The sequence below is a fragment of the Alternaria conjuncta genome, assembly GCF_024043145.1.
Source record: "Alternaria conjuncta strain BMP 0040 chromosome Unknown scaffold_7, whole genome shotgun sequence".
NCBI lineage: Eukaryota > Fungi > Ascomycota > Dothideomycetes > Pleosporales > Pleosporaceae > Alternaria > Alternaria conjuncta.
The window spans coordinates 467428-481236 of NW_026250096.1; the positions used below are offsets into that span (position 1 = coordinate 467428).

General features: G+C 51.1%; 2 protein-coding genes across 2 annotated transcripts; one reads left to right on the forward strand and one right to left on the reverse strand.

Annotated features, from left to right (window-relative positions):
* Window positions 1–193: 193 nt before the first annotated feature.
* Window positions 194–3376, forward strand: CYM1 (Mitochondrial presequence protease; the record flags this gene model as incomplete). The annotated part of the gene is made up of 2 exons (XM_051469492.1): window positions 194–540; window positions 586–3376. 2 exons carry the CDS (start codon window positions 194–196, stop codon window positions 3374–3376), a joined length of 3138 nt encoding a protein of 1045 aa, XP_051326323.1.
* Window positions 3377–3939: 563 nt separating this feature from the next.
* On the reverse strand, window positions 3940–5151 carry J4E85_005243 (uncharacterized protein; the record flags this gene model as incomplete). The annotated part of the gene is made up of 1 exon (XM_051469493.1): window positions 3940–5151. One exon carries the CDS (start codon window positions 5149–5151, stop codon window positions 3940–3942), a length of 1212 nt encoding a protein of 403 aa, XP_051326324.1.
* Between the last annotated feature and the right edge of the window lie 8658 nt (window positions 5152–13809).

Sequence of the window (13809 nt, forward strand, 5' to 3'; positions counted from 1 at the left end):
TCCGACATGTCTCCAGCCGTATAACGCATCAACAGCCTGTCCAGGCGCACTCTTTCGTCTTAGTAATTTTGCGGGCTAATCTCTTTTGGTATGGGGTCCCTCGGCCAATCGGCGCGACAGGCGTCATCGATGGGGGTGCCTCTGACATTTCTGAGGCTGCGCGGCACTCTGTCATCCACCCTCTATTCCAAACATGCTGCGTTCCGTTGGTCGGCAGGTCCAAAGCCCTCGACATGCCACGATAACCCCGCACCGACTATCGACCTTGTCTCGACGTGGATATGCCGCTCTTACCGATGTCTCCAACTTTCCCAATGTCGGCGAGCAGCTGCATGGCTTCACCCTCAAGCGCGTCAAACAGGTGCCGGAGCTCGAGCTGACCGCTTTACATCTCCAGCATGACAAGACCGGCGCCGAATATCTGCACATTGCCCGCGAGGATGCGAACAATGTCTTTTCGATTGGCTTCAAGACCAACCCACCAGATGCCACCGGAGTGCCACACATCCTCGAGCACACCACACTGTGTGGTAGTGAGAAGTATGTCATCTTGCTATTGCAATCAACGTATCTCTGACAGTCCAGGTACCCCATCCGCGATCCCTTCTTCAAGATGCTTCCCCGCTCGCTTTCCAACTTCATGAACGCCTGGACCTTTCCCGACCACACTGGCTACCCGTTCGCCACGACAAACGCGCAAGATTTCAAAAACCTCATGTCCGTATACCTCGATGCGACGCTACACCCGTTACTGAAGGAGAATGACTTTACCCAAGAAGGGTGGCGGTTGGGTCCTGAGAACCCGCTGGCAAAAGAGTCGGAGGACCCCAACGCGAAGCGCATCGTTTTCAAGGGCGTGGTATACAATGAAATGAAGGGCCAGATGTCGGATGCAAGCTACTTGTTCTACACCAAATTCCAAGACCACCTATACCCAGCCATCAACAACTCCGGTGGCGACCCACAGAAGATTACCGACCTGACTTGGGAACAGCTACGGAAATTCCACGCCGACCACTATCATCCGAGCAATGCCAAGATTCTCACATACGGAGACATGCCTTTGGTGGAGCATCTGAAGGAGGTGGACAGTCGCTTGAACGGTTTTGACAAGATAGCCGTGGATCAGGAAGTGAAGGCACCAATAACTCTGGACGGCCCCAAGGATGTCACGGTTGCGGGACCTCTCGACCCACTGGTACCTCAGGACAGGCAGTACAAGACTTCGGTTACATGGTTGATGGGCGACACTGCAGACGCCGTAGAGAACTTTGCGCTGGGAGTACTGAGCAGTCTGCTCATGAGCGGCTACGGCTCGCCTCTCTATCGCAATCTTGTAGAATCTGGACTTGGTGCTGATTTCAGTGCGAATACTGGCTATGACAGCGCTGGGCGACGAGGTGTCTTGTCCATTGGGTTGGACGCCGTCAAAGCGGATGATGTGAACAAGGTGCGCGAGACCATTGCGGAGACCTTGCTCGAGGTGCGCAAAAACGGCTTCGACAAGATCAAGGTCGATGGTATCCTACATCAGCTGGAGCTTTCGCTCAAGCACAAGACCGCCAACTTTGGTATGGGCATCCTCCAAAGACTGAAACCCGGCTGGTTCAATGGTATCGACCCAATGGAGGCCCTCGCGTGGCAAGAAACCGTCAATGCTTTCCAGAAGAAGTACGCTGAAGGCAACTATTTGGAGAGCCTGATTGAAAAGTACCTACTCACCGACAAAACCCTGACCTTCACCATGCAGCCATCGGAGACGTTCAGCCAGGAACTCGTAGACGAAGAAAGTCAACGATTAGCGGCAAAGATTGCAGAGACCGCGAAGCAGTTTCCAAGCGAGCAGGAGGCACAGAAGTATCTGGAAGACCGAGAGCTTCAGCTATTGGAAGTTCAAGAGAAAGCCAGAAACGAAGATTTGAGCTGTCTGCCCACTGTTCACGTCAAGGATATTCCTCGAGAAAAGGAGAGGAAGCCACTGCGACATACTGAGCTGGATGGTGTGAAGGTCCAGTGGCGCGAGGCACCCACCAACGGTCTGACGTACTTCCGTGCTGTGCACAGATTACAGGATCTCCCAGACGAGTTACGAGAGATGATCCCGCTATTCACCAGCGCCATCATGCGCCTTGGTACCAAAGACAAGACGATGGAACAACTTGAGGAGCTGATCAAGCTGAAGACTGGAGGCATTTCCGTAGGCTACCACTCTTCACAGTCACCCTTGTCGCTCGACGCGTACGAAGAAGGTATGGCATTTTCCGGCTACGCTTTCGACCGTAACATACCCGACATGTACGAACTCCTACGGACTATCATACAAGACACGGACTTTGATGGGCCTGAAGCGGGCAAGAAGATCCGAGAGCTCCTGCAGAGTGCGGCAAGTGGTGCCATCAACTCGATCGCAGAGTCTGGTCATTCTTATGCCATGAAGTTCGCTGAAGCTGGAATCAGCCCTGTGAGCCGATTAGCAGAAGAAACCGGGGGTCTCACCCAAGTCAAGGTTATGACAGCCCTCGCATCGCAAGAGTCGCTAGACGATGTCATCAAGAAACTCAAAGCTATCCAGTCTTTCACTATCGCGAACAGCAACCAGCTCCGCGTAGCGATCAACTGCGGTAGCGAGAGCTCAACGTCGAACCAGGAGGCACTACATCGCTTCTTGAACACATTACCCAAGGACGTCTCTGTGCCCTCGACGTCGCAGCAAAAGCAGTACCCTCGCAACGCCAAGTCCTTCTTTCCTTTGCCATACCAAGTCTACTACTCCGCCCGCGCTGTCCCGACAGTGGCCTACGCCGACGCCTCCAGCGCACCTCTTGAGATACTCGCAAAGCTCCTCACCTTCAAACAACTTCACCCAGAGATTCGCGAGAAAGGTGGCGCATACGGCGGTGGTGCTTACGCACGTAGCATCGGCGGTCTCTTCGGCATGTACTCATACCGCGATCCCAATCCGCAGAACAGTATGAAGATCATGGCCGAAGCAGGGCAATGGGCGCGCGACCGCGCATGGACACCTCAGGATCTTGAAGAAGCCAAGCTGAGTGCATTCCAAGGATACGATGCACCGCAAAGTGTCAGTCGCGAGGGAATGAGGCTGTTCCTGTCTGGCGTCACAGACGATATGCTGCAGACGCGTCGCGAACGCCTCCTCGACGTCACAGCTGAGCAGGTACAGGCAGTAGCCGACCAGTTCCTCGTCAAGGGCGCCGAGAGCAGTGTAGCTATCCTGGGCGAGCGGAAAGACTGGGTCAAAGAGAACGATGGCTGGCAGTTCAGGGACCTGGGCATGTCGGAGACTGCCAAGGCTGCTGAGGAAGCTGAGGGTATCGCGCAAAAGGAAGACGACGTGCCGGCTATCGCAAGCTGAGAATTTCGATCGACGGTTTAATGATTGTATAAGTAAATGTATGATATGAGGTATGAGACGCTAGCATCATCGGCGTTGGTAAGTTGAATGCATAGCGCGGTGTCATCGCTCCTTCCTCCTGTGCCATCTCATCTCACTGCTGTCTATCTTATCGTCGCCGGTCATACCTTCCGCCGCTCCGTGCGTCGGCCAAAGCATCTCTCTACGCGTTACTCTCAGTCCCTTTCACCAGCGCAACGAACAGAACCCAGACGGACCACGCACACTCTCCCATTGCTGGTTCGCTCTGCCCCTTCAAATACGAGGGAATTATGCGCCAGAATAATCTTCGTGTCATCTACCCAGTCTGCTCCTTGACCGTAAAAAGTCGGGAAGTGGAGCTTGGGAAGGGGCATTGAGCACCTGCTTTCAGACCTACCTGTATTGAGCGAGACTCTTCTCCTGGTAGACTAAATGTGGGGGTACATCAAGCTGGCTAGTGGCTACAGGTGAAGCAGAGGGAGAGACTCGTTGCGTTTGGGTATCTAGTTATTTACAATTCACGTCCCAATCTTCACCCAAGTTCATAACTCTAGCTGCTCCTCGTCCTGCATCTGCTGCTCCTTCTCCCTTACCTCTGTCGCCTTGAGAATAAGGCGACGGTAGTCTAGAACAGCCTGTTCCAGCTCCTTCCTCTTCAGCGCCTCATGATCTGAGTGCGCGACGAAGATGGAGCCGGGACCGTACAGGTACCTCTTGTGGTCACCGGAGAGGTGCGGCACATCCGTTCCATAGTTGACAGTCAACGTCTCGAAGCCCTCAATGTCGCAGTTTATGTTCACCACGCCGTATGCCTCGCCACCCCATTGTACGTCCAGATCGCCACCTTCCTTCTGCGCAAAGGCTTTGACGTCTTTGAGCGCGTCGAGGATTTGTCCGCGTATGACATCGGGGGTGCCGGCTGCGATGCGCGTGGCGATGTTCGCGGTTGCTGTCTCGGCGACGACGTTGGCTGCGACGCCTCCTTGGATGCGCCCGAAGTTCATGGTCGTGTTGCCGTATTTTGTGCTCCATGGGAGGTGTTCTCGTAGCTTCAAGAGCTCGCCCAGTGCTTGTACCATGATGTCGTTTGCGCTCACGCCCAACCACGGGTATCCTGAGTGTGCCGCTTTGCCTGTTGCCTTGACCTCGAAGCCTAGCATGCCCTTGTGTCCACAGACTAGTTTCGCCTCGGTAGGTTCTCCGAAGATGACGATCTCGTGCGAGGATGGGCGCTTGTCCCAGTTGCTGAATGCGCGCATGCCGTCGCCACCTGTTTCTTCGCCGACAACGAAGAGCAGAGATATGTCGTCCTGTAGGTGTTCTCGTATTTCCTGCGCGGCGATGATCATGGGCGCGACGCTGCCTTTCGCATCCACACTTCCTCTACCGCCAATTACATCGGTCGTCTCGTTGTAGTAGTACGGCCAGTACGGTGGTACGACGTCAATATGCGAAGACAGTAGGATGGTTGTTTCGCGCTTGCTGCCGTAGGCTAGAAGATTGTATCGGTCTTTGGATGCTTCCTGCTTCTCGACGGTCCAATCGTGCGCGCGGAGATACTCGGTAAGCCAATCGCCGACATTTTCTTCGTTCCCGGATATGGATTCAATCTCTACGAGTTTGCGATGGAGATGTAGGAGGTCTTTCGACGTGGAGGGGTCGAGTATGGTCGGCTCGAGAGCTGTTTGAGGTGCTTTCACGGCGGCAAGGGCGCTAGTGGCCAAAGGTAGAATTGATAGGGTTCGGAGTATCATTTCGACGTTTGACAAGTAGATTGTGCCTCAGTTGAGATTCGCGTTGTGTTGGAGAGTACTGGACAGCTCGGGCTTCTACCAGGATGTAGCTCTATCTTCCAAGCGCTTGGACGAGGACAGCCGGCCTAACCACTTGCCGCATCTAACTAGGTACCGGTATGGCGACACAACACCCACCCAAGATTCCATCAACACTTCTATATCCACAATGGTTATCCCAGTATCACGGGATACGAGTAAGACTAACGGAAATACGTAACGCGTCCTACTACCCTAATACAGATCGATGCACATGCCACCTTGCTCAGGCAGGCGCAAACTGTTTCGACTCCGATCTGTGGAAATGTTACCTACAATTCACATGCTGGTACACATCATGCCACCGCCACATAGCAGGTTGCTGCTACACAGCATGGTTGTTTTACATGGAGTGTCCCCGCTACGCTGCCGCCGCTCCACGCACGGCATGTCTTTATTACGGTACTATGCTCGAGCCATGCGATTTTTCATCTGCTGTACTACAACATCCTGCGGACCTCGGGATGGCGTTTTCTATGATGTATATGTACAATGTACAAACCCCGAGTGAGGTCCCGTATCGGCTCCTATAGAGGAAGGGAGTGATATAATCAATTGAATTACGAGTACCCTGACAAGCAGTACGTCATCGACTAAGAAGATGTTCATACCTAGTTATCTGAGAGATACGAGAAATCTCCACGTGTTCAAGGCGATCAGACCTTTGTTGGGGAGGAGACGGTTAGCTTTTTGCTTACCACCATGGCCAACGCTGACGCGATTTTCTAGGGAGCCTACAGACACACCTCATCGGACTTCCGTGCGTAACATCGAACGGCCGGAGACTTACTATCAGCTTACATCTATAGGCAAAAAAAAGACATGTCTACATCTGGCAATGCGTGAGTGCATCTTTCTCAAGAGTAAAGCACGTTCCTGTCTCAAAAATTCTAGTGCCAATGCGGATCTTCTTCGATTCCCATCTCGAGCACGGGATGCCCCGGGTGTGGCTACGAACGATGCGCTTATTGCAGGACTACACGAGTACAAGTCCGGTCTCATATTTCCTTCCTTAAACCCACGTGTCGTTGTGATCGAAAGGAGCAATCATCTGGAGCGTTCGGGTATCTCCCGACAGAAGAGATGGGCCATGATCCACTTCAAGCTCTGTAATAAATCGATACCTTTAAAGCTCTCTTACAAATACGGCTCTCATGAGAGCAACTCCGGACTGCGAATTTTGAACGTAAAGTAGGTAATAAAGGAGCTCGCTCGAAAGAACGTATCGTGATAACCACCTGTACTGTTGTGCACTTTCTGGGTTGATCATTTGGTCTGGTCACACTTTCCCCCTTGTGGGCTAGTGCCCGAGTCTGTACTTACCTACACTACCGTCAGGTCCGCGATACCGCTGCCTCCTGCGGGTGTTGTCACACCTGGGTAGATATGCGACGGAAAACACAGCCCAAGTGCACGGAAATTTCGTTCCATACTATCTCAAGTAGAGTCCTTTGTTTTCCCGATCTGATGTTGCTGTAACACTGATTGTTGGCACGATAACAGGGCTCTAGTCCGACGAGTTCATAACCCTGGGCTGATGATGCATACCAGGATAGGTCCGCACTCACCTCCTTTGCTTTAGGTATTCGTCTGCATATACGGGGAGATCACAACTGCGCGTCGGAGATAGGCGACGATCAGCCTTACGGGTGGCGTACCCTACATGGATTCTGCATCCGGCAACCCGACGCCCTCCTCTATGCAAGTCAGACGAAACGGTTTCGCTGCCCAACCTCGTCACAACAAGGTCTGGGCCTGTGGTATCTTGAGAATATATTGCATCCTGCGAACACAGCATGATCGAAGTTGCGATCAACTGGAGCTGCTGGCTGCGCTCCCGTGTGTGCACCAATAACGTCGCCACAAAGTCGTAAAGCCCTATGCAACCAAAGCTGCCCAAGTTTAGAGGCGCAAGGTAGAAAGGCAAAGAAGGCCTTACTGACAGTCTTGTGATCATAGGGTCAAAACGCCAAAATACGTGTACGAATAGCGAGACCTACTCTCTGGCCACGACGTTAGGACATGGAAGACGTTGCTGTCTTCTGTTGGTTGGAAGATCAGACATAGAACAACACGGCATCGAACGCCTCACTATATTGATGAAATAGGATCTGTGATGACGCAATGCGACCAAGTATATGGAGAGCGCTACGGACTGACCCGTTGAAGTCCGGATGGTATTTTCTGCGACCTCCTGCGCATCTACGAACGTATTCATCTTTCTCACAGCCAATTACTCCAATATGCACAAGCATATCTGCACAGTATCATCGGATTCGAGGTATCTCAGCAATATATTACGCTCTTGATAGGGGGTTCAAGTTGGCGAAGTACGTGCAGAAAGACCTACTCTTTGGGACTTACCCGTACAAACCCTGGCCGGAAAAGGAAAATCGGAAGTGGATTTTGGAAGTAGAGATTCGGTCATGTCATCGAAGCTGACTGACGACATAGATTCCCATGGCTTATACCGCAGGGCCTACGTCTCATTCAGGGTCCCAACGGCTTTTAAGGCGATGGCCCCAATTATTTAGCATCGAAAGGAAACCTCTCGAGTTATATCCATGGATGCAGTCACTCCGAGATCTCTCCAACCGGTATAATGGTATCGAACTGTTCATGCGGCGATACGATGACGACCGAACACCACCCCATGTCGAGGCTGTGATCGACTACTGCCGCGGAGTTGGCGAAAGCGATTTCAGGGATGTTGGCATGATGAGCCAGGGTAATGCATGGCTGGATGACAGAGCTGTTCCAACTGCTCTGGTAAACGCCCTTACGCAGAACGCGACAGCTTCGGGTTCCATGTCTGTGCGACAACAGAATGACGTATGCGACATTACAGATGCTCAAGGGGAACATCGACAGGCTTCAATACATTCTGCTGTGCTCGAAGCTAGAAAATACGATGAAAGCCTAACAGCTTGGGATCTGAGACGCTATCTCCTTGAAAAACGCTTTGATCACGACCGTCTAGAGGATGCAGACCGCCGGCTTATATATATTGCGAATCCATCTCCATGTCATATGCTCGCTTTGGCTGAGACTGCAAACGAGCACCAAACCCCCGCTATCCAGGACCTCTTGGGGCAATACCTCACCTTTCAAACGTCGATGAGAGTCAGGATTCCTACCGAAGGGTACTCGGTCTTCCAGCTTGAACACCATTTCCCCTACTTCGGACTGCACATGACGGGGCTTGGACGGATAGGAAGGCCTCAAAGTAGTAGATCGGACCAAAAGATGTTGATCGATATCTCTTTCCTGGACCCAAAAAACGATCCAGGAACGTACGGATTGTATCGTGCTCGATCATCTTTCACTTTGTCAGGTTTCGACAATATCCATTGGATCGCGTATGATTTGGAAGAAACAAGCTTCAACCCGGACCGTGAGATCGGCGAAGATGAACGCGATGATTTCCGGCGCTCAGATCAGATATCTATGGGCAAATTTGACGCAAATTTGCCATTCTACGATGCGCGGGAGTATTACCTCGCTATCAGCTTGATCAGAGCGAAACATGCCAGGAAGGAAGCCCAACGCATTTTGGGTCAAGTTGAAGCTTCATTCACACGTCACATGACTTCTTGCCCATTCTCCTCTGCGTCTGCGTCCGAGCAATCTGCTATCTCGAGATGGAACGAGCCTATGCTAGAGCTTTTATCCATGTTGATCCAGGATCTCAAAAAGAAGGTCGACTGCTGGAAGAGCTTCAAGTGCAAGGGTCTTGGATACTTTAGCGACCCGGATGCGACGCTGCTACCGCGGGTATCCGAGCACATCGAGCGTACTATTAACGAGCTGGACGACGTGTATGAAGATATGAGAGTCTACGAGAGGACACTCTCCTACTTCCAAGAGGATTGCGAGAAGCTAGCTGATCGTCTGGAGTATCGTCTGAGCTTACAGGGTAGCAAAATCGGCGAGTTCACCATTATCATCATTTCACCCGTAGTCATCGTTTCCAGTATCTTTGCTATTCCTACATCTGTACTTCCATATCAACAAACTTTACTGTCTTTCATCCTTTCAGTTGCTGCTGTCATGTTCCTGCTGTGGTTTCTGTTACTCTTAAAGGGCGGATGGCTTGGTCGACAGGCGTGGTGGGAAAAACTGTCGCGCAGAGGTCGGACAGTGAGAAGGTGTCGGGATAGTAGCATCGTCTCCGTGAGAGAAGGCGAGATAACCTTACTGCGACAAAGAGACGCACACGTGAACTCCACGAAGGACTGTGAGTAAGAAGATGCAATATCTCGGGCAAATTTCATAACGCTGCAAAGCTCCGAATAACGATGGAATGACATCATGACCTGTAGTAGTTCAGCATATGGAAATATCTCCAAAAACGGTAGCGAGTGGCAATGCAGCTTGACAAAGCACTAGATATGTCATCAATCTTCCTGTTGCTGAAAACGTACTGTACTCGTCTATGGATTGATCGCACTCAAACGACTGCATTGATCTGAGTAAAAATAAAGAATTCTGCGATATTACATAGAATCATGATACTTGTTATACCAATGACGTCGCAAGGAGTGAAATGCTCTCCTTGCTGCCGTACTGGACTTTCGGTCAACACTCGGACTTGACTGGTCGCATCCAGGTCTACAGTAAGTCACTACCTAGGTAGCACCGATCACAATTCACGAAAGAAAAATCTACATTAAAACTCTGCATACATTTTCCAATCACAATTGGCTGAAAGTGTACGCTCGGAACAATTTGATTCGACACCTAGTATCTAAACCTATGCTCTCAAGTTGCTTGCGGATATGAAATGTCACTGGCGATTATAGGTGTAAGCCAGCTCGAGACAATGTCACTGACTCTAAACAGCTCAAATGTTGATGACATGAACTACCATGACTATTTCCCGTAGGCTTACACGAAATAGCAGATCACATAATCCATGACTAGTAGTACGCAATGAGCTAGAAGTTAGCCGGCTACTGCTTTGTCTGCGCATATACGGTACCGCTCTCATGGGCATGATTCTTGACATCTCACATCAGCCCTTCAGGTGAGAGAATATAAGCACTTAACGATTACTTTAGGGATGCTACCATGGGTAAGATCTGTAAAAATTGTCATGCTTCAGATACTGAACAGTGGAGTTGACGCTTCGGGACCTGTAGCAGGTGGTAATCGAGACTGTGCTCACTCAAAAGAAGCTCTGACCGACTGGGTTGGCTGCGCTGTTCCACACATGTTGTGCAGATGCGCACATGAAGTGGTCAGTCACCGATGCGCTCACCATGTCATTGGGTGTTTGTGCTAGCACTGAACAAGATCGAGGTCCGGTCTGACGCAAACGTGCATACTCTGCTTTGTTGGGCATTGGATAGAGCTGAGCCCGCGGACCTTGTGACGCAGCCTGACAGCTTGTAATCTTTTGTCAGACCTCCTCGGGAAGAGCGAACTAATACATTGTCAACTCACGACAGATAAGTTGAAGCCTATGTCAAGACTCGCTAACAAGACTTGACCTCATAGTCCTGAACTTGGTCAGGACGAGTTCTTTACATCATAGTGTTTCAGGGCAACCTTGACCCCCCTGGAGGGCTCAGTCAGTTCACTCTATTAGCTTCATCACGTCGTGTCTTGGTTAGGGTCGTTCGGCCACATTGGGCATCGGTTGAGAACCCTGTCAAGAAGAGGACTGGCGGTGTGGAGCATAACAGCGCACAGGTACGCACGCGCAGGAGAGACCCTATCGCGTTCGTAACGAGCATCCTTGTTCACTTCTGCTACGCTGTCAGTACTACCAGCAGCACTGCCGGTATCGCTATCGACTAGGTAGGTGGTGTCGCGCTCTTATTGCTAACAGGGTGTGCCAAAGTTCGAGTGAATCCGCCTGCGTACAGATCACAGCGATGGTGAGTCAACTTGGGCCACCATCCAGAAAGTTGGAAGGCCGCGGAGAGTGCACGACGACAGTGGCATCGGACCGCTTGAATCGTTCTGTGGTTATAATACGACGCCAACAGCTGCTTCGCTCCTTGCCAGCTCGTAGCACTCACAAGCTCATCAGAGCGTTCGTTATCTTCCAATTGATTAGTATTGATTCAAAATCGGAATTTGAATAGCTCATGAACTAGAGCTGGTCGCATGATCTTCGACGAGCTTGCAGCACCTGGTGCCCAGGTGAGGCAGCCGGACGCTGCCTATCGTTGACTAATGCTACTAGATCTGCAGCGATCTCGGGGAAAGTCCACATGTTCCAAAAGTAAGATTGTGCAGCTGCTCAGCACGTTGCACCAAACGGGAGGGACTGCTGTGTATGCCGATGTAGGTAAGTGACGGGAGAATGCTGAGGGAGCGCTAAACAGTCCAATCATCTAGATCATGGCAAAACAAACTTCGTGAGCTTCAGAATGCAAGTATAAATCTCCAGGACCCTCTCAAGAGCAAAAACTACGTGAAGTCGCAGCTCATCTTCTTCGAAGCTAGATTTTGTAACACCATCGCATACCAAGGTACCTCCCAGGTAAGTGCCAATCGCGTGTTTCGTCCTTGCGCACGGTCTCTTAGATGCGAACCCTGTTCGCGTCTTCATTGCTGTTCCTACTCGGTTCAACGAGCCCCACCCATCTCTTCAATGCCCCCTCAGCTCTCATGTCCCGGGTTATACAGTCCCGAAAACGTTCCATTGGGTTCCCAAACTCTTTGTAGCAATGCCAGCCGCGACGGGTTCTCATGGAGAGATGCTGACTAGCACAAGAAACGCAGGTTTATTGTGTCCATGACAAGCACTTTACCGCCCACCGAATCGCACCGCAGAACCGATCGCGTCTTCACGGAGAGCTATATATTGCCAGGGCGAGGTCGCGATGTCGACTGTCCGCCTCCAATTCATAACCAATCGAGATTCGACGGAAGCTCAGGGCTGGTTGCGTACCGTCTTTGCCAGAGAGCGACACCTCACAGCTCATGCTACGCAGGGCTATCGCGATCGTTTACGTCGCGCTCAACATCGATATCGGGTCAGCCGGGGACGAACAGAAAACACCGATCTCGAGGCACACGTAGCCGGAGCGCTACCCTCGGCAACAACAGGATGGACAATACGAGACGAGGGCGGACATATACCTATACAAACACTTGTAAGCAACATGGAAAGCTTCCTGTAGAAGCGCGCAATGGTCTCATCAACTTACCTTGCTAGGCCAAGAAAAGATATACTTATGTTTGGCAATGCTGTTATTGCGGCAGACCAAATATACCATATCAGAACCAAGCTTGTTCTGGTTGTGGATATGGGCGTTGTGGCAATTGCTGTACCACAAAAATACAACTAAGATAGTCGCATGCTTCGTCCGCGGGACAAGACTCTGGTGGGAACCTGGAGGATACTATATGGAAGGTACAGGGATCCGGTTGTGGTACCGGCCTCGGCCGTTGAACGAATGGCTTGATTGTTTCTGTCGAACTACAAGACCATATCACGCTCTTCACGCTCTATTCGGCGTTTACCGAATGTTGGAGCAATGGTACCTACTGAAGATAAGCCGTATTCCTGATCCTAAGCTTTCAAGGTTATTAGTCACCGTAAAATATAATATTCACTCGATTGGTTCGCACGTGGACGTGACCAGCCAATGGAGGATGGGATACCATGGAGTCTGGAACGGGATTGTATCTGCTGAACGATCATACCAGCTGTCAATGTTGAGCCGGCGGAACTGTGACTGTCGATTTTACTCTTAGTCTCGAACGTATCCGCACCCGGTTTCATTGCATCACAAGTCTTCCTTATTAGAGTGAGACTCCAAGACGAACTAGGGTGTATTTGGTACACATCGGGCCCTCTATATTCACCTCACCGATCAAGTATAATCTGATCCCATGACCAACCGCATTGTGTAGGTCCTCATAGATTACTCCCGCCCCAAACTTGCTAGTCTCGAGACAGCCTTCAAATTACGAACGTTTGTCAGCCTCGTCAAATCTAGATCCGGTGAAGAGCAGCCGGAACACAATTGATGGACTTTGGGAATACGTAAAAAACCTCGAAGGTGGCTACGAAGCAGTTGACGCGACCATGCTACCCCAGACCCCAGACCGTGAGGCTCATCGGCGAGGCAATCTCTTGGCCGAGATCGCTTAAAAAGTCCTTCCGTTTTCTTCCAGCAATTCCCGAGATCGCCATACACCCTAATGAGACCTGATTTGGGAGTCCTCAAGAACATCAAACCTCCTGACGACTTTTCTACCGCCAACTGTGCATCAAATCTGCAAGAGCCACTAAGATTCGCAGTCTCATTCGCGAAGTGGTCATGTGTGGCGCTCCTCATGCGCTGGCACGTATCTATGCATGGAGGCCCGATCCAGGCAGACGTTTGCCTGATGCTCACTACCTACCCGGCTTTGAATGTTCCGACGTCTATAGTGAGTCTATCACTTTGTAATTGATCGACCGAATGATTGAGTTGACCCTGGCGTACACCTCTCAGTCATACGCGATCGAGCCAACCGGCCTGCCCGAAACGGCAGATCGAACATAGCCTCACTCATGCAACTCGTCGTAGATACAACGCCCTCGATTGCCTTCATGACCTATTTCCTGGCGATTCA